This window comes from Lissotriton helveticus, chromosome 3_2 (assembly GCF_964261635.1).
Source record: "Lissotriton helveticus chromosome 3_2, aLisHel1.1, whole genome shotgun sequence".
NCBI lineage: Eukaryota > Metazoa > Chordata > Amphibia > Caudata > Salamandridae > Lissotriton > Lissotriton helveticus.
In genome coordinates this window covers 384,307,011-384,328,575 of record NC_136062.1, presented here as the reverse complement: position 1 = coordinate 384,328,575, position 21,565 = coordinate 384,307,011, and the positions used below count along the sequence as shown (strand labels likewise).

Here is a 21,565-nt window from a genome sequence, read left to right as displayed (position 1 = left end):
CGTGGGCCCCAGAGGAGATTAATGTCAAAGCCAGAATGGGGAAAGCCTCCTTAGGCGTCTTCCGCTTTGCCTCTAAAGTAGGAAGCCGCCGTATTGCTGATATGCTGACTATATTCAACCACAGATGTACCTCGATAGCATTGTATGGCTCGGGGGTGTGGGGACACTGCAATGCCAGGGCCCTGCAAACCGAAGAAAACAAGTTCATCAAACGGCTGCTTTGTCTTCCCTCCTCGGCATCTACTGTTTTAACTAATTTGGAACTAGATTTGGATTACCTGTCCGATCTTACCGGACTAAGGCCACTGCTGGTATGGAAATCCATTTTTACCAAGATGGAAACTGCCTTTACCAAAGACATCATCAAGGACTGCTTACTCTTGGATAAAGTTTTAAGTATACCATGGTTAAAATATGTAGTTGCGACTGTCAAGGACTTGTTTGACATGGACTTATGTAATGACCCCACCTGTCTGAACTCAGTAAACAGGAACAAAAAAATGTCTATCTTAGGGTGAAATCAGATGTGCGAAGGTATGCTACCAGAGAATATTCCACACATATTTTTCACTTTTCATTGAAAGATGATAGTTGTGGTATTCCTATGTACCTCAATGTTATCCACAGACAGTCTCACCAGTTTGTCCTCTCAAGATTGAGATTAGGTATAGTACATAACCTGGTTGCCTTCCCAACAATGAAATCTCATCCAGTTACTCCTTGTCCATGTGACGGTTTTACCAAACAAAGCACATCGCACTTTTTACTACAATGTCCTTTGTAAAAAGCGCAGCGTATTTGCTACCTCAAGCCTATGTTTCTTAAATATTCCATGTATACTACAGGTAACGCCTTGAGGCTTCTTTTCTCACTCTCAAGCCCTGATATATGTTTTTTTACTGCCACTTTTATTTTGAAATCTATTAGAGCTAGACTTAGTATGGTTTTCGCGTAAATTTATGTGCAGCAACCCGCACACCTTGTGACAAGGTTATCCCTGTTCATCTTTTTATGAATCATGTACATGTAATGTTTTTTTTAACTGTATACTTTTATGATGTTTTTTAAACATTCGAATAAAGTTATAAACTGAAACTGGGTATTGGCAAATCAGGTTAGCTGAGGAGGCCAAACCCAAGACAGCATTTTCTACCCCTGGAGGGCATTATCAATTTGTGGTAATGCCCTTTGGACTGAAAAATGCACCTGCCACCTTCCAAAGGTTGGTGAATCAAGTCCTCACTGGGCTGGATGACTTCTGTGCAGCATATCTAGACGATATTGCTGTCTTTAGCTCCACCTGGGAGGATCACCTGGTCCACCTGAGGAAAGTGTTAGAGGCCCTGCAAAAGGCAGGCCTCACTATCAAGGCCACAAAGTGCCAGATAGGGCAGACACAGGTTGTGTACCTGGGCCACCTTGTAGGTGGAGGCCAGGTTCAGCCACTGGAGAGTAAGATACAGGCCATCAAGGACTGGACTCCTCCAATCACCCAGACTCAGGTTTGAGCTTTCTTGGGCCTGACTGGGTACTATAGGAAGTTTGTCAGAAATTATGGGTCCATAGTGACCCCTCTTAATGACCTGACAAGCAAAAAGATGCCAAAGAAAGTTCAGTGGACAGCAAGCTGTCAGAAAGCATTCAATGACCTAAAGCAGGCCATGTGCACAGCACCTATCCTCAAGAGTCCAGATTACTCCAAGCCATTCATTGTCCAAACAGATGCTTCTGAGTTGGGTGTGGGGGCTGTTCTGTCTCAACTGAATTTTGATGGTAATGATCAGCCTATTGCTTTCATTAGTAGGAGGTTGACACCCAGAGAGAAAAATTGGTCAGCTATTGAGAGGGAGGCCTTTGCTGTGGTCTGGGCCCTGAAGAAGCTGAGGGCCTACTTGTTTGGCACTCACTTCACCATTCAGACAGACCATAAGCCCCTCTTGTGGCTAAATCAGATGAAGGGTGAAAACCCCAAACTGCTTAGGTGGTCCATTTCCCTACAGGGGATGGATTTTACAGTGGAGCATAGACCTGGTACTGATCACAGCAATGCTGATGGGCTCTCCAGGTATTTCCACTTAGAGCAAGAAGACTCACCTGGTCAAGGTTAGTTTATTGTCCCAAAGTTTGGGGGGGGGGGGTCATGTAGGAGAGTAGGGTCTGTAATCCTATGATCACCCATATTTTTGCTTTTTGCTGCACTGGTTTACGACTTTCCCTGGCTGTGGGCCTGCTAATCAGACCCACAGCCTAGCTGTTCTCTCTATCCAAATTGTACTCAAGTACTGAATTGGCACTGGGCCCTCTCCAAGTCCCTGTACCCAGGGCTGAGGTGTACCCAGAAGTCTCCCAGGGGCTGAAGCATGTATTATGCCACCCCTGGGCTGACTAACTAAACTGACACAACTGGCTGCACGACAGCTGGGGCAAGGTGGTGTACTCACCCTTTGCTGTAGATATAGTATACCTATATCTAACCCTAAAATGGACACACAGATCTCCTATCAGTCACTCCTATGGCAGGCCTTAACAATCCTGAAGGCAGAGTGCTTGGAATCGTGTGAGATGGTGCTCTGGCATGAGCTGAGCCTGTCTGCGGCTTTCGGGATCCATCCCTTGGCCGTTTCCATGATATCGCATACCATATACTCTTAAGTGCATTATAATCCTCGCGGTTATATGCCAACTCTGGTATCGCTTTATCAAAACATGTCGAGTAAGGTGTCATACGAATTGGAATACTAACCCCTCGCCAATTCTGGCGACGGGGTTAGCATTCCACCCTTCTAGAGGGACACGACATGTATGTAACCCCTAACCCCGGTTAAAGTCAAACAGAGCCTCAGCTCCACAAAATGGATGCTGCCACCGAGACACAAGTCTGCCCTCCTGCTGCTGGGAGTCCTCCCAGAGCAGGAGATAAGGACAAAGGGTTTCCTGCCAGGGGCGGTGCCAGCACCGTCCCAGACAGGGTTTTGTGTATTGTAGGTAGGCAGGGCTTTAGAGGAAGGTGACTGCACGTGGCACCCCGGTGCTCACTGTGCATAGGCTGGCTGGAACCAGTTCCAGGGTCACTCCAGACCCTGTGCTGGGGAAAAGCCCGCCAAGGAAGTGGGTGTAACCACCCCCCTCCTAGTCCCACCCCTAGGGCAGGACTTAGTCGCGTGCCAGCCCCTTTTTACAGGATAAAGGTAGGAACTGGCCCCCTTCCAAATCAGATCATCTTTGAATCCTGAAACTACTTTCCACGAAAGGAACTCAAGACTTCTTCCTAAGATTTCTCCCTTGTGACTAAGGAGTAGTCACCCTGCATCCGCAGGCACCATCTTAAGAACACTGCGGTCTGCTGCACGTCTCTCCTCCGGATCAAGACTGCCCAGCTCGATGAGAACCGGCTTCCCTGGCACCTCTGACCTCTACCTACATCATCAGTCACGCTGAGATTCGTGGGTGTGACGAGACCTCGAGGGACCGGCCATCTTCAAGACTGCACGACTTCTGCACAGCAAGCCCGCCGAGTAATTTCCTGGTGAGTGCTTTGGGGTCCGAGAAGCCCCGACCCTGAGCAGCTCCAGCACCGAAGTGCAGCCTCCCAGCATCTCCACGATCTGCGTGGGGCCCTTCTGCTTTTTGCTGCTCACCGCGTTGTTTGGCTACTAGCCCGCTGGCTTGTGGCCTTCTGAACGACGCCCGACGACATCACTGCTGCTAGTCTGGTTGCTCCAGACTGGCCCTTGCTCCCTTCCAGAAGAGGAGCACTCCGGACCCTCCTGGTCCACTCAAGACGCCATTTTTAGTCCACCGCGTGGGCTTGAATTAGCCAAGGCTTGTTGCCCAATCCTGGGTAACTTCGACGCCGACAGCTTCATCCATCGTGGGACAGCTCGCCTCTCCATCCTGGTCGCCGACAACGCCTCCTGGTCCGTGAGATCTGCAGAGCCAGCGTCGCCCACTCACCTAGTCGAGGTGACTTCGCCCGGTGCCATCCTGGTGCCCACTTAATCACTGGCTAGTGATTCAAGAACTTGGTCCCCTCTGCTTTCAGGTTTTCTTCTTCCTTGATCCAGGCTTGGATCCATCGAACTTTTCTTCACTGGTCGCCTGCCAGCAACTTCCTTCTTCCAGGCTCCTGGTCCGGCAACGAGATTCCCGACGTCCTTTCAGACCTATGCAGCTGCAGCCCCTGGGCTAGGTAACTTCGGCACTTCGGTGTCCCAGCATAGCCTCACTATCCTAGGGTCAGGATCCACTGTCGTTTTCTTCCTACCAGGTCGGGTTCGCCCGTGAACACTAACTTTGCCTTTACTAGCTTCCATAGACTTTGTCCCGCATCCCGCGTGAGAGTGCACACTCTGCACCCGAGTCCCCTAGGTCTCCTAGAAGTAATCTAACGATTCTATAGTCAAGTCCTAGCGATTCCAAAGCCTATTAGTACTGTACTTACCTGCTAGTAATTTCGCATTCCACTTTTAAAGTATATGGTTTTTCGTGCCCCTCGGGCATTTGTGTATAACGTGCTAACTTAAGTATTTTCGTAAGAGTTTTGTTGTGTGCCTAGCACCCTGTCCTCATAAAGAGTACAGGGCCGTTGTGATTCTAATAAATACACTGTTTATTTTCATAACACTTGTGTGGTGTCCTTTCACTGGGTGTTCAAGGGGTAATGTGATGGTAAAACAGCTGGCTTAACACGCCCTCTAGAGTCTTAGCCTTAGACTGCTCGTAGCCATGCTACTAGGATAGCTGGTCTATAAGGTTGACTTACAACCAATCATCAATAAGGGTTGTTTGGACTGATATATAGTGATCACTAGAATAGTGAACACTGCACATCAGGCCAACTTCTCACAGGTGTGTTTTGGGTCACCCTAATTCGCCGAGGTTCCACTCCTCTGTGCACAGTTTTGTGTGAGAACAGAAACCCTGCGACATGGCGCCCAACGTGGGGCTCGAACCCACGACCCTGAGATTAAGAGTTTCATGCTCTACCGACTGAGCCATGTCGCAGGGTTTCTGTTCTCACACAGAACTGTGCACAGAGGAGTGGAACCTCGGCGAATTAGGACATACCTTAGTGTCCTAGCATGAAAGGAATCACATCAGCATACACCAGCTCTCTCTGCATGTGCACCGCATCAAGTGTGTTCTATGTGCCTCGTGCAAAGCAATATCAATCCCGCCTGAAGCCAGAGTTGGCAAAGGCTGCACTTGTGTTATGACTATGAAGGCGTGGAGATCAGACCTCATAACAATTCCATATCGTGTTGTTCCTGAAACTTCAGCACTCTTCGTGCAGACATAGTTTATTAAGCAAAGCTGATATCAGAGCAATAACATATTATTCTCACATACACCACGGCAATCTACTAGGTTGAAAGCTAAGTCAACAATTAAGTGTCGTGTGCAGAAGTTGCAAGAAAGAAAAATGGCGTTTAAACCTCAAATGTACCTACGCTAACTTAACACGATATAAGGATATACAGGAGCTATATGACAACTTCACCCCATGGCTCCTCCCACTGTGGACTAAAATTATCAACAGCTCGCTACAACAAGGATCCATCCCTGATTCCCTCAAAGTCGGACAAGTCACACCTTTACTAAAGAAACCTACCGCCGACCCATCCGACCTAAACAACTACCGTCCCATTACCAATATTCCCACTCTCGCCAAACTATTGGAAAAATGTGCACAACTGCAGCTAACTAAACACATCGATCAGTTTGATCTCCTCCACGCTCATCAATCAGGCTTCCGAGCAGGACACAGTACTGAAAGTGCTATGACCCACATAATTGTTGACGCGCTACAAATGCTAGACCAAAATGATACCTGCCTCCTCCTCCTTCTTGATCTCTCATCAGCATTCGACACCGTTAAACATGAGAACTTACTCGAACTTTTGAACACAAGAATGGGTCTATCTGGGACTGTTCTCAAGTGGTTCACCTCCTTCTTACACAACAGGTCGCAGAAATTCAAGAGTAACAACCTAATGTCCTCGCCAATACCTGTTACGTTAGGTGTCCCTCAAGGATCCTCCCTTTCACCAACTTTGTTCAACCTAGTTATGGAACCCCTCACCACCTTGCTACAAGCATCCAATGTACTTTTTCACATGTACGCAGATGACAACCAATTATATCTCAAACTACAATCTCCCAATGACATCTTACTCCTGAACTCAACAATCAGAAGCACCCAATCCTGGCTTGCCAATAATCATCTCAAACTTAATGCCCTGAAAACAGAGTTCCTTCTGATCTCACCTCCCGCGAAGATCTCTACCACCCAAACGTGGCTTAAACAGCTAACTGCACTCAATGTCCTACCCACCATCGTGGACTCAGCAAAATCTCTGGGCATAACTCTCGACTCCAATCTCAACATGCAGCATCATATCAGCAAGGCTACTGAGGGTGCGAACTTCCAAATCAATACACTGAGGAAACTGAAACCCTTCCTACCAGCCAAAGACTTCCAAACTGCGGTACAAGCACTAGTAATCCCGCAAATTGAATACGGCAGCATCGCCCTCTGCGGTCTCCCATTAACCACTACTGCACCCCTAAGAGCCTCTCTAAACGCTACAGCAAGATTCATCACTGGGTCAAAAAAACACTCTCATATCTCCCCTGACTTGAAAGCCCTGAACTGGCTGCCTTTTGAAGCCAGAATACATCTGAAAATCGCCTGCATGACGCACAAGGCTGTACACCTGAGCTCTCCCGGATACCTCACTCAGAAGCCGTCAATCTCTGGCGGCTCTAGATACACTAGAGGCACAAACAATCTGCTGCTAAAACCTCGAAGATTCAGGAAGGAAAAAACGTATAAGCGCTCTTTCTCAGGAATAGCACCCAGGATCTGGAACTCACTCCCTCCTGAAACAAGGCGCATCTCCTCAATCACACTTTTTAAGAAAGAAGTAAAAGCTCTTCTCATGGCCAAATACACTTGAGCGTTCAACTTGAATCTATAAAGTATCGGCACCGACCTATTTTACCCAGCTCAATCCCGATGACATTGTGTTTTTCCTGTATTATTCTGCATATATACGAATGTGTTTTACCTTTATTGTTGTTTCACCTACTATTATGACAAATTACTCGCATTATTGATTCACCTGTACTATTATGTTCCCTCACGTATTCATTCTCTTGTTTGGTATTCCCTGTTCTGTAAAGCGCTCTGATATCTGCAAAGATCTTGTTCGCGCTATATAAAACTTTCAAAATAAATAAAAATAAAATAAGAGGGAGTAAAGTTTTAATTCAAACAGTATTGTTAGATTTTAAGTTAGTGAGACCTTTACCTGCAGTAGTCCAAAGTGTGGATTGTGCCTGTCTGTCTCCTAGGAGATTCTGAACAGGAGTAGCAGCTGCCAACTCCCTGGCCAGCAAACCTTGTCTAAGGTCGCTAGGACCTAATATGGTCTGCTAGTGGTTGGTACATTTGTACCCTGATTGGTGGTTGTATCTGGTGTTTCTATTGGATTAAGGTTAGTGTACTCATTGTTTGAGCATTTGAGGGTTCTGATTGGTTTCTGGGTCTGTGATTCAATCAATGTAGGGTTGGGACTAAGGCTAGGGTTAGGATTCTACTGGAAGTAGGGACTAGAGCTCCCTATGTTATTAGTTGTTGGGAATAGGGTGGGGCTAGGGTTAGACCTTTAATTGGAAGTAGGGACTAGGGATTCCTGTGCCATTGGTTGCTTGGACTTGGGTTGGGACTACTGGTAGGGCTAGGGCCTCTATTGGACGTGGAGATCAGGGTTTTTTAACTGATTCGGGGCTTTGACTAGGGCTAAGATTGGTGGCAATGTCCTCTTCTCCTATTGGTTCTAGATTTTAGGGCTAGTGTTGTGATTGTATAGTGTTAGGGCTAGGATTTTCATTGGCTTAAGGGATCACCTGATTACTAGGGCTATAAAAGGCCAGGGTTAGGGCGTCTCAGTCCTGGCGTAGGAGGCTAAGGGCGGAGAGGACAAGGGCAGTTGCCTGTTTGTGCCTGTTCGAGACTGACCAGTACCAGGGCCAGAAATGCTGCCCATTAACCCATTTAGCAATACCCAGCCCACACCATCCACAAACTTATGGTATTTATGGTTCTATATATTTATCACTTTCTTCTAATTTAGCATTTCCAATGCACTACCCTATCTCACATCCTGTACATTTATCAATCTATCCTCTACATCCACACTCATTTATCCCAAACCCCATACCTATGTTCCCAAAATAACCCTTTTTAGACTTTATCCTACTCTACCCCTCCTTGCATCATCTGACACCTTAAAACAAACCGACCCCCTAAAACAAACCTTTCTAAACTGTTCCCTCGGACTCCCCCCCCCCCCCCCCCCCCCCAACTCCCTTTTATTCATCCAAGAGCCTCCTCCTACTGCTAAAAAAACCATCTTTCACTCTTTTATCCCTCAACTATCCTTTTCAACCAAAAGTAACAGACTAACATGTTCACTTCTCAAATTCCATATTCAACTATACTAATTCACCACTAATCCTTTTGTGGTTTGCAGTGGCATGCTACGCGCCAGAAAAACGCTTCAACACCCAGCAGGGGTAACCAGTGCTATATGAATGCAAACCTTTCTTCCCCTTTTATCCCTCCGCTATCCTTCTCACTCCAAATAACTGACTAATATCGACCACTGAAATTACTTCATTATTTCACCATATTAATTCACCGCTATCCTTTTATGGGCTTCCTGAATAGTGTGCGTCAACACCCCATCAGGGGTAACAAGCGCTATATAAATACAAGCCTTTCTCCTCCTCTATCCTTCTGCTGTCATTACAAATCCAAATAACTGACTAACCTATCCACCACATAAAATGTACATGCATGTTTCACTATACTAATTCAACACTAATCCTCTATGGGTCCCGCAGTAGCGTGCTACTCGCAGAAAAAGCGATTCGCCGCCTCGTCAGAGGTAGTAAGCGCTATATGAATGCAATTACAATAAAATACATTCGGAGTGCATTTTTCATTTAATCCCACACTGGCCTCTGTGTGGGTTTAATGTGCTGAAAACTTTGACGCCAAACGTCCCAGATTGCTGTAAATCCATTATGATGCTGTGGAGTACGTAACTCCCTGCATCATATACTCTTAATGGCATTACTGCACTTACAATGTCTAAGAATTGGCTTAGCCACTGTAGGGGTACAGGGCTTATGCACCTAAACCCTCGCCACTGGTGTAGTGCACCCAGCTAGAGAGGTAGCTGACCTGTGCTAGGGCAGTGGGTTGGCATGGCACAATGTGTGCCATGTCGACTTCACTTTTTTCTGCACCAAAACACGCAGCCTGCAATGGCTGTGTGTGTGTGTGTAAAGGTACATGAACTCTAAGGATGGCTCAATAACTGCTGCAGCCCTTAGAGGACTTCCATGGCCACAGTGCCCGTAGTACATGTGGTACCATTTACAAGGTAGTGACGTGTGTCCAAAGAGTGCCAATTAGGTTTTGTCGCAATGCAGTTTAGAAAAAGAACATATGCCCTGGATACCTGTTTGGCAGGAATCCAGGGCACACTCAGTCAAAGCACATCAGCAGTTTGGTAAAAAGTGAGGGCAACTATGCAAAAAGAGGACACTTTCTTTCACTTGCTGGATACTAGTAAAAGTAGTTCAACAGCTACATGATGGCTTCACTGAATATCTATTGTTTATCTGTAAGAAAGAAAGCGCCTCATTTGACATAAGCCTCCACTTTTTTTGCTTAGGTATTTGTAGTTACTATTGTAGTGCACAGTGTCCCTGCCAACCTGCTCACCTGTGCCAGTGCTTCTTCTCTAAAACATATCCACAATTGGTCATTCTGCTCCTGTAAGGCCCTAGTAAGTGGTACCCTGGGTACCTAGGGCCTCAAACCTGTAGATGGCCGCCTGGTAACAACCCTTCACTAATACCATGCAACTGTCCTTGTATGTCCTTGTGAGGGAAAAATGACAGTCTACATGGCACCCTACCTGTGTGTCATGCCAGCCAGCGCTGCCTGTAGGTATAGGTAAGCCATCCCTCGTGCTGGTCTTACAGCGCTAAGGCAGGTGTACTGTACCCCAAGTGGGGGCATATCTGTATGAGAAGATATGCTCCTACATTTCTTAAGTAAATTATTAAATCATGTTCGTGCCAAGGAGGCTATAAGGAGTACATGGGCTGGAAACTTGACAACTAGAGTTCCCCAGCACCATGATCGCTACACGGAAACCAAGAGTGTTGAGTACCAAACAGCTCCTTGTGATAAATCCACACGGATGCCAGTGTGAGATTTATTAAAACTTATTCAGAGAGCACCTCTGACAATCTACCTACCCTGGTGTGGGCACTGACTGGCTTTAGGCAGCCTGCCTCAGACATGTTTCTGGACCCTGGGCGGAGTTCCTCTGTTCTCTTGGACCACAAACAATGCACATCCTGGGCAGATGTCACACCTCCTTCAGGCTGGGGGCAGGAGAAGCTTCAACGGCCTGCCGCCTTTGTAATATGACCCTCAGCCTCTGCTGCTACCAGTAGATGGCAGCTCTCTGTTTACACTCCCCCTTTGGGCAGGAAAACCGGATAGAGAACTCAGATTCGAGGAGGTGTTCCCACCTTTGCCAACTCCACCTTTCAGGTGGAGTAGGCGAAGTTAAGAACATTTTCCAGTCTCCTCCATCTTGAAGATGAGGGGACTCCTCAAATCAGCGCTAGGTCTATGCACCATCACACAGGAGGGTGGCAAAATAGTGGTGTAGTCACCCCAGGTGAGGTGCTTATTGGCCCTACCTGCTACTCTCCTAAAACACCTCCTAAATTTAGCAGTGAGAGGGCTCCCCAGACCTAAAAACTAGATTCCTATGATCAACGAAGGAGGATGAAGACGCCATGCATCCAAGACTGAAGACTACTACCTGGTCCCAGCCGTACCAGCCAGTCTCTAGCTTTAAAGACTCTGTAAAAAAGAAGACGCCTGTCCATCGACTTTCAGAATCCCGAGTAAACCTGCCTGCTCTTTAACAAAGACCAGATCTCCTGAGGACAGCGACCCTCTGTTCGGCCCACGGCTGCTCATCCACACTACCACTAATAGAGCACTTTGGGTTTCACATTTAGCCCGTACACTTTAAGGAAGCCCCTAACTTTGTGCATGTTATAACCACTTAGTACCATATACAGAGCCAGCTTCCTACAGTATCCAACACATTGTGTTACTAAACCCACACTGATTCCAGTGGTGTACTTATTGATACATGCACCCAGTGGGCACCTTAGCAGTATCCCCATAAAACCTACCACCCTCCTGTGTTTTGGCTGTTGTCGACCAGCCAGCACATGCAGGTTTCTGACCCCCGCAGGTGAGATCCTATCAGGGGCTTCAAAGCCCTTGCTGCCTTTGATATGCGACCCCAGGCCCATTTCGCACCAGGACAGGCAGTAGCATTAGCTAGTCCATATGCGTGTTCACTGCCAGGCTAATAACACCCCTAAGGTGGGCTATCTGGAGTCAACATAGAATGCAGTATTCCACCAGCTTGTGCTTAGTGGATTTAGAAACTCTGGGACAGGATTATGCCCACTCCAAACAAAATGTCCTATAGGGAGGTGTTGTGACCCCAGAGGTAAGTAGCCCATTTGCCACTACTTTACACTCTCCTTAAGCCCCTAAATTCAGTATTTAGGTGGCCCCCTGACACCATGAACTGAGATTCGTCTGACTCTGACGAAGAAGAGCTGAAAACTCACTGTGTACCAGCACCGAATTTGGTGCCAAACCCTGCCTGCCTGCTGTTGTCTAGACAGTTACAAAGACCCGACTCGTCCTGCAGCTGTGCATCCGCCTAAAGCCTTGGAGGGCTGCAGGCACTTCACCAACCAGTCCGCATCCCCTTAAATTGGAGGAGCCAGTTGCCTGCAGGAACCCACTGCAAAGTTCAGTTCACTGATTTGCTGACCACCAGGTCCACCGATGCAGCAGCCCAGGAGTAGGTTCCTAAATCTGCCAGAGGTTAGCCCCGTCTCCCCAGCGAGTTTAGAGACTCTAGACCCTCCAGCACCAATAAATAGTGAACCGGAGCCCTTGTAGCAGCCAAGGCATTTTAGATGTACAATCTGCAGACCAACACCACCAAGACCGACAGACGTCCACTCCAGAGGCCTGAATTGAGTGTGGCCCAGTTGTCCTGTTTTATTCCCATCTCCAGATCGACATCAAAAGTGAGAGGCTCCAACGCAAGCGACCTGCCAGACAAAACACCACCCAAGCCCCCCAGCCCAATCCCGCCCAACCAACAGTCCTCCCTTGTCCCTGAGACCCTCAAGAACCAGGCCCTCCTTTTGATTCTGACGGACATGTACTCAGTTCACCTCTTGCAGCCTCTATTTTTACAGGTACTTTTCCCCATTGACTAGAAGTGTAGCGTTCAAGGCAACTCTTGCAACCATCACCTCTGCACCCAGACACACCAGGGTAGGTAAACCGAAACTGCTATTTCCCTTAAGTCCAACAGAATAGTCCTGTCAGTTGATTGCAAGTATACCTATGCAGTCTGTTTCTCCCATAGGATAAAATTCTTGCTTTTAGGGCGCATGCCTCCAGTCTGACAGCTGTAATTAAGATATCTTCTAAAATTGCAAACTCAAAGTTCTTATCTGATTGTAGTGATCTTTGTGTCTACATTAATTTGTTCCAAATTTTTCCCTGAGTGGGTCTCATTTATTGACTCGGCGTGTACAACAAATGCTCAACACGACCCTCTGATAACTACAGCACCGAGACCGCCCTGATCTGCTAAAACACACTACCACAAAATAGAGCACCTTGAGATTATTAAAGCCAACCCCTATAAACCAAAAAGGGTCGCCTGGACTCTACACAGTGTACCTCTTTGTGGTCCACTATATAGAGAGCCACCTTCCTACACTAAACCAAAGTGCATAAACTATACTGCCCACCCCAAAGAGCGTTTTGTAGTACTATAAACCCAAGGCTAGATGGCAGCAAGTGCATAGACTACATTTGAGAGCATGTTGCCGGCAATCCACGTTTCCTTTCTTACTAAGTCAGATATTGTGGTCCTTAAAGCTTGTATAGTAAGTTGTCTTACTATTTGTATAAAGATAATGCAGCACTACAATCAGTGTGAGCTGACTGCAGAATACCTTTTGATGTTACATTATCATCAAATGTTTTAATTAACCTTGTATGATAATTTGGAATTGAAATGTCCAATTACTTCATTTTCAGTGCATGCAGAATCCAGACTTCCGCAGCCTAACCAAGTTCCATTGCAGCCAGAGACTACACAGGTACAAGCATATCTATTTTTAAGTTCTAATTTTTTTCGCTGACTCCATTTTTAGCCATGATTTCTAGCTAAACCGTAAAGTTCATTGCTACATAATGAAAACACTGGTTCCCACAAAGGCAGAAGTGACATTCGTCTAGACACAGTAAGTCGTCTAAGGAAATTGAATTTGTAAGGTACCATTGAAAGATGCAACTTACCAAAGTTCGTCACCCTTTAGAGGACTAAATAGCAGAACCTTTGGTTAAAATCCTTGCCATCCTACAAGAATGCTCAGAACAGTTGGAACACTAGTTACACCAGAGTCTGGTGCTATACCTGGTATTGTAAAATAGCTTGAAAATAAGTTTAGCAATGATTACGCTTAGTTGTGTGGTAATGAGTCGTCTTTAGGTCTCACCTACGCAGTGCGCAAGCGCTACTTTGGAGTGACCGCTTGGAATCACTCCGGGATTTATTGGAAACCTGTGCATTTTTTGCACTGTTTCCTATGAGCCCTCGTGCATGTACGGTGTTTACCTTGCGGGAGCGAGCAGCAGCGCCATCTATTTACGATTATCGTGCCCGCAGCTGCTCGCTCCCGTAAGGTAAAAGCTGTGGTTGTACTTTCGCGCCCGTGGAATAGAGGTTTGTGGGGCGGCTATTCCATTGCCATGACGGGTATCTTGTTTTAAGAACATATTGGAAAGTATTTAGAACTATTCGTTGAATCGGTACACATTTAAAATGACATATTTGCTTCTTTGTCACTTTTGTCTTGCATCACGGAAAGTATCAGGTAAGCGGCAATGCACCCCGAACCCCACTCTATAGTACAGCCTGGGCCAATTCTGTGCGCGTCACTTCCGGCTCCAGTTCCAGTACCTTTTATTCCCGACAGCACCCGTGAGTCCTTGGTGATGCGACCAGCCTTGGCAAAGAACATGAAGCTTCTTGTAGCTGCTGCGCTTGTCGCAGGGTCCATTATTCTATTTTTCTCCGACTTCTCCGATGCCAAAGAGAAGAAGGGAATGAAAGTTACCCACAAAGTGTGTCCGTAAGGCAGAGCTAAGTGTGGGGCGCGTAATTCAACAAGGGTAGGGCCCTTGTAAGAAGGCAGTAGAGGCGAAAGGTACCAGGCTTGTAATGCATTTGTAAGGTCTGGCGGCGATTCTTGGCTGGTGGTGGGGTAAGTGTACTTGGCTATGCAGGGTTCTTAGTATCCCAGGGAGCGCGTGTAAACACTATAGCCTGCGTCGTCCAAGTTGTCTAATAGGCTACATATAGCCAACTGCTTCCTCCGCGCCACATCTGTGAGATTTGGAGACTTCACAATCCTAAATCCGAACTATTGAGTGATGTCGAGGCCACTGCCTAAATCTGTTCCCTCGAGTGCGCTGCAAACACAAAAACCTTAATTATGCGAGACAGATCCCTCTATGCATAATCTTTAACCAACGGTGTAGATGGAGCCTGGCGCTGGGTTGCTCGGCCATAGTGAAAGGTGTCAGTTTCAAGTCTGTCTAGTCCATTCTTTTTCACCTGCAAGGGGGAATGCCTCTAGGGCAGAATATGTGCACGTTCTCCTTGTTGATTTTATAATTTGTTCTGTTATGACTAATTTGTTCTGATGGTTTATTACAGATACTGCAGGAGACAGTCTCTAGATTGCCTTGCCTCTTGCTTTAACCCTTGCTTTCTTTATCGGTCTGCACTGTCGTTGCCTCATTGGCAATTTGTTTGAACCAATTCTGCTGGGAGGGGGGGAGCAGGCCATAGAACGTGAGTGCATTATCCAAAATAGACCCAAACAATGCATCTGATTAATTGCTCCCAGTTGCCATCTTGTTTCTCTCCTCCCACTATTCTGTTTCGCACACTTTCCTTCCTCTCCCTCCCTATCAGAGACCTGCTGCCAAACCCATCGCCAATTGCTCTAGCCCAGCCCTCTTTCTAGCTATTGTTAGCGTCCCTACGAAGCTCTATGGTAAACGCTTTCTCTCAAGCGACCTCCCACCCCCGAGCCTCCACCCTCTCCAGCTGTCCCGGCGGCAGCATTCACTCACCCCATCTCTTAGAGAGTGATTGACTGCCCGGCAGAGTTCAGGCCCGGGCCAGAGACGCGAAAGGGGCGGGACCATTCATGCCAGAGGGTTTCTATGTGCGCGGATATTTACATACCTAATTACCGAACACTCTTGGGCCTACAGCTACTGGATGTTTGTACCTCGGACTGATTACATTAAGCCTGAAAAAAACACTCAATAGTTCTTAAGTCATTTTGAGAATTTCTCTGGAGTGCTTTATAGTCGGTACATTATGATATATTATGTAAATCGAGTTCCTACGGTAGAGTTAAGAGCCTATTCGGACTAACGGTGTAGGCGGAGTTGAGTCGCAAAAATGTTGCTGCCGTGTAGTAACTGCTATGCACAGTGTAACTGTAACAATTTGGTGGTGTTATCCCTCTTTTTACGTTTCCTAACTGGTTCTTAAGCATGGCCATCTTTGCTAAGGGAAAGTTTAGTCGTGTAGCCGAAAATGTTTGAGGAGTTCTACTGTAAATGGAAAGCGTCAGCCTTTTTTTATGCTGGGGGCAAAAAAAAGGAAATACACTCCAGTAAAATACTACTTTAAATTACAGAAATCTGCCCGGTGGGTGATGTGCTGCATGGCTAAATACTTATAAGGTCCCTATGGCAAGACCTATTGTCTAGGCCAATGCTTGTTTTGGAAGAGTCTGGCTTGAGGTATGAGGTAAATTATTCACTATTTGGAAGATAAATCAAGTTTTTTCTCCAAATGGTTAATCCTGCTGCAAACCAGCCTCCTACAATACAGTCACTCCTGCATCCAAGTAAAAGAGCAAAGCTTACCACTTCCCATCAATTGTTATAGCTCATGTATGCTAGTTGACAAAATACTAAGGCCACAAAAAAAATCCCTGGAACTTTCCCATTGAAAGTCTGGCCTCCTCCTGCTTTTTTTTTTCTTGTACTAGTGATGTTATGCAAAGTGGGCACCCAACTCTTCCTCAGTGTCTCGAATTATCCAGAACGAATATAGATTGTATGTAATGTAAACACTAAACATACACTGCTTTTTAAGGAGCCACCTACTTCTATATCCTTTCACACCTTATGCTGGCATTTTTCCTACAAGTTCAGGTTTTTTCCGTTTGGGAGAGCAAGATCTCTGTACGTCACCCCGTTTCATGAATTAGCCTCTGAATTCATAGAATTCAGGTACCTACATTTTCACCATAATGCATGACTATTCTTAAGGAAACACATAAACCTACAACTAGAGTTTCTTATCCAGCCCAATGGAAGAAATTGATTTGTTGCTGTTCTAACCAAAATGTCAACACTCTGCACCCGGCGCCCTAGTGCCGTTGAGGGTGCAGCAATGCATCACTGACCCTGGGAGACCCCTAAGTCTTACCCCAGCACCTAAACTCCCACAGTCGTTTACTTACCTGCAAACTGTTAACCTGTTTCCCTCCATAGGATAACATTGACAATTTTCCCTCCCAAAAAACGACTAGGTGTGGAGTTTTGAAAACCAAAGATTCTTTAAAAATCGCACGAATAACAAAAATGCATTTACTCACCTGTTTACAGGAAATGTCCGAGTGCTGAATCTGGGCATCCAGCACTGAATTACAAAAAGTAACGTAAAAGTAATTAACCTGAAATTTATTGAAAAAGCCTATTTATTCCAGAGTACAGTATTTGAGAAGTGGTGCATACTACTCCTCCCCTGTAAATCAAACAAAGTACAATTTCTATTGCATTTGCAAACCGTTCTATATCCAGTAACTTATTACTGAAAAGTAATAAATGTTTACCTGTACCAGGCTTGCTTGGTTCTAAAAATAAACTACTATATTTTTATACCAAAACAATTGGCCTATAGTTCATTTCTTGAGTGTGTGAATTCATTTGCTGACTGAGTGTGTACATCAAATGTTTAACACTGACCCCTGATACTGCCTTACTGCTCGACCAACCTACCACTATTGGAAAGTACGGTTCTATCTAACTTTAACCCCTGCCTACCTCTGGGGACACTTGGAATATAAACACACTATACCTCATTGTGGTGTATATATAGAGCCAGTTTCTTACATTAGTGGATCAGCGGTGGGATACACAACTTGCATTTGTTGGACTACTTGGTTACCACCTGATCACACAACAGAACTCTTAAATTACCTTTAGAATTCTGTTTTTTTTTTTTTTTTTAATTGGCATTTTTTCCAAACTACTAAGTCGTGTTAGGGCCTTGCTTAAGCCCCTTTAGAATTTTAGAAACAAAAAGTCACTATAGTCAAGGGTAGAGGGGTTAGTACTTGCTGTCTCACAAACAGAACCCAGCTACTAATTAAGATAACTAAGATGGCATACATGACATGGTTGAGGAGCTTGCCCCTTACCTTTACCTGTCTTTTAAGGAGTTACGGTTCTTATGCAAAATTAAAAACATAGCCATGGGCCAACATCCAACCAAACAAAAGCTCCATAAGCTGTTGGCTGAGTATGCTCAGGCCCACCCTTCTGAGAATGGTGATGACCAACCAGAAGAGGAGGTTGAAGATAGGTATCCACTCCATTACTTCCAAGGAAGAAAGGGTCTCTGTACCCTTGATTCCAAGAGTTAACCACTAGGGACCTAGAGGCCACACAGGTGGTACAGGTTCTGGTGAGGGCATTGAGGACAGCTGCAATGAGGACGACTGCTTTTTAGCAAGGCTGGCCAAAAGATTGGTGTGAGAAAGTGCCTTCTTTCTTTCATAGGTAGGCCCCCACATTTTGCTGAATTGATAATGTTCTTTGACTGAGCGTGCCCTGGGCTCCTGCCAACCAGGTGTCATGGGCCGGTGTTCCTTCCCTAAAACTGTGTTAAAACTAAACTGGCCACCTGTCAGCCCCTAGTAAATGGTACCCAGGGCATGGTGACCAGAGAGGACTTTTAAGGGCTGCAGCACTTATTGTGCCACCCATAGTGGGCCCTGTGCCATGGCACACTCACCCTGCCTTTGCAGGCTGAGTGCCTAAGTACAGAACTAAACAGTCAACCTGGCACACATCCTTGTGTGCCATGCGCACAAGCTCACTGCCCTGGCATCCATCAGTCACCCTTCTAGCTGGGTGCCCTATGCCAGTGGTGTGGGCACAGGTGCATGAGCCCTGTGCCCCTACAGTACCATTCCTGGGCACTAAGTGCAGTGCCCCCATTAAGAGTATATGGTGCTGGGAGGTTGTCATTACGAACTTCACAGCACCATAACGGCTTCACTTAAGACTGAGAAGTTTGACATCAAACTTCTCAGCACATTAAGCCCGCACTGATGCCAGTGTGGGGTTTAATGTAAAATGCAGGACTGAGGGCATCTTAGAGATGCGCCATGAAGCCTAACCAACTCCCAGTGTCCTAACTGTGTGGCTACCTATGCTACCACCACCATACATGTTTCTGGACCCCTGGGTCGAGAGCCTGCTGCTCTCGGGGGGCCTTAAACAATGCACCTCCTGGGACGAGGTGCCAAGCCTCCTCCCCAGGATGGACAGGGGAAGCTACAAAGGCATACTGCCTTTGTGAGCTTCTCCAGGTCTAAGGTGGGCTTGGATTATACACACTCGCACTTTAAACTCTATAGAAGCTAGCTAATTAACTCTAAGACACTTAAAAAATATGACTGATCTTCTTTTATGTATAAGTTTAGCTATTTTAAAATATCCTTTTAAAAAAAGTGTTTTTAATTCATAAATGACAGCTATAAAGATTTAATAACTTTTTAACATTGTATTTTTTTCTCGTTATTTAGTATTTATAATGTTAATGTATAATGGTTGTGATAGGATGTATAATTTGCTTTTATGACATGCTGTCAAATAAAGCTTTTTGAAATTGTAAGGCGCTAGGGGGCGCACAAGCAGAATGGCCGCACTGTAGTGAGGCTCCTGCTGCCTGACTGCATGATCCTATATTAATCCTTTACCTCCAGCGCTTAAACTCTTAAAACTGCAAGAAGCTTGTGAGGTATCCTGTCGAGCAGACTCGGTGAAAAGCTGACGACGATCGGAGGCTCTGGCTTGGAGCTACAGCCGTGACAACCCTGCACCGGGAGCTGGGCTGGAGCTTGTCTGCCTGCGCTGCCCGGAGCCCGTGATTACGTGAGTCCGCGGCTGCCCACGAGGCGTGTGGGCCTCGCCGGCCGACAGGCGACGGTGATCCTTGCTATGCCTCGCCCCCAGACCCGGGCGGCCTGACTGGACTCCTGGGCAGCCTTGTGCCCTACTGTCGTCGGAGGCGGCAGGCATACACGCTGGACAGCGAGCTACGTGGCCGCTCTGCCTGCTGGTGAGGCCCTGTGTACAGTGGAGCACCATATACGGGAGGGAGGAGCGGACGGACAGTGACCCGCAGAGGACCGTTATATATCTGGGGACCCGCTGGCTGTCGTCGGAAAGACCCCACTCCCCCCCCATAGCGGACTTACCCAGTGGCGAGAGTATCTTGGCGCCTTCTCCCAGACCGGCTCATGTCGGCTGCCTGCGATCTTTGCCCTGCTGGCGGGGGCTTCTTCTGGAGGTGGCGGACGTCTGCAGACCCTGCTCGCCCTGGCACGTTTTGCGGAGGGGGCATCGGCGGCGGACCGCGGATCTGTGCATGGGCGGTAAGGAGTGGGGGCTAAATGTGCGCCCTTCGCGCTACTGGCGGGGGAAACATGGCTGCCACATCGCGTCCCTGACGAGACCCCTTGCCTTGCCCATTGAAGAGTGCCAGCTTGCAGTTCCCTGCTCAGTGCTTACCCACTGCACTTTGAAGACTGTGGCGGTGCCTGCATAGACTGACAGGGCTATTGCTTCTACACTGCTGTGGGCTGCATGGGTTCTGTCCTTGGGCCCTCAACATCTTGGTTGGGCTACGCAGCGGACCGGCATACTTGCCCTGACCTATCTCACGGATGCGGCTCGCATGAGACCTGGTGCTCTTGAAGGGTGCATACTTGACTTTCACTATCGGAGGCGCCTAGACGCCGGTCCCTATTATTGGAGGTGGTGTTGCCTGCTGGAGGCTCGCGCTGACCCTCTTGGCCTGCGGTAATTGTCCCACACTCCCCTCATATTCGTGTGCGTGGTACACGGCTACTGCAGGTGCCAGCCGAGTTTGACCTTACCGACCCTCCGAAGCCTGAACCTGCACTTCTGGGGACTCCATTGCTACCTGCCTCATCGAGACACATATTGCATATTGTCCCAATGGTTTCCTCTGACTACTGATATTGTTCTGCACCTCACATAGCTGTGACTGACTGAGCCTCCCTGCATGTACATACACAGCTTTCCATCCTTCAGCGCTGACGTTTTGCACTGGCTGTACCTGGCCTGAACCCCTCTTCACAGCGCTTGTAAGGAGATCCTGTTGCTTTGTGCTGTGCTCAGACGCAATTGCCTATCGCCGCTCCAGGAAGTGATTGTGCTAACACCTACGTGCGCACGCCACACTCCGCCATGGGGAAGCCCCATAACAAACAATCTAAGCTGTCCTTCGACTCTGCAACCCCCAAGAAAGGACTGAAAAATGCGTCGGATGCGGGGGAACCCCACGGCGCTGCGACATCTGGAACTGGCTCCAACTCTGCGCCGGCGGATATGCATCAACTGATGCAGGAGATGCGACAAGGGTTTGCCACAATAGTGGATAAAGTAGACCGGAACTCCTCCAGGATGGACGCCATCGCGCAGAAAATAGACGTTCATGAGGAACGCATCACGGAAGCGGAGAGGCGTATATCTACTACTGACGACACAGCTTCTCACACGGCGCAACTCTCCAGGATGGATAATGTCCTTAGAGTTATTGCGGCTAAGAACGAGGAATTGGAAGCCCGAAGCCGTCGAAAGAACATTCGCGTGGTGGGCGTGCCAGAATCCACCAACACAGGGCGCATGGAGAAGTACGTGGAGAGGATGCTTCTGGCGGCTGTAGGTCCTGACGCATTTTCCAAGCAATTTATGGTAGAAAGAGCGCATCGCTCATTGGGCCCGCAGCCCAAACCTGGAGCTCCCCCGCGACCCATCATTGCGCAGCTTCTCAACTACCGAGATCGAGACACAGCACTGAGGGCAGCACGCACCAACCGCACCTTGTCATATGAGGGTGTCAACTTCTCGATTTACCCAGATTTCACACCTGTGGTGCAAGAACGTCGTAAATTCCTTGATGTCAAACGGAAACTGCGAGACCTGCAAATTGATTATGCA

General features: G+C 47.3%; 1 protein-coding gene across 14 annotated transcripts in view; it reads left to right on the top strand.

Annotated features, from left to right (window-relative positions):
- Positions 1-21,565, top strand: part of CAPRIN1 (cell cycle associated protein 1) — a 568,063-nt gene that overhangs the window by 355,568 nt on the left and 190,930 nt on the right. For all 14 annotated transcript variants that reach the window (XR_013609671.1, XR_013609672.1, XR_013609670.1 and 11 more), the window contains exon 12: positions 13,253-13,314. Coding sequence is in view for 11 of the 14 variants with exons in the window: in XM_078684260.1 (XP_078540386.1) it covers positions 13,253-13,314 (62 nt within the window). In the remaining 3 variants the exon portion in view is untranslated. The remainder of the gene's footprint in view (positions 1-13,252; positions 13,315-21,565) is intronic.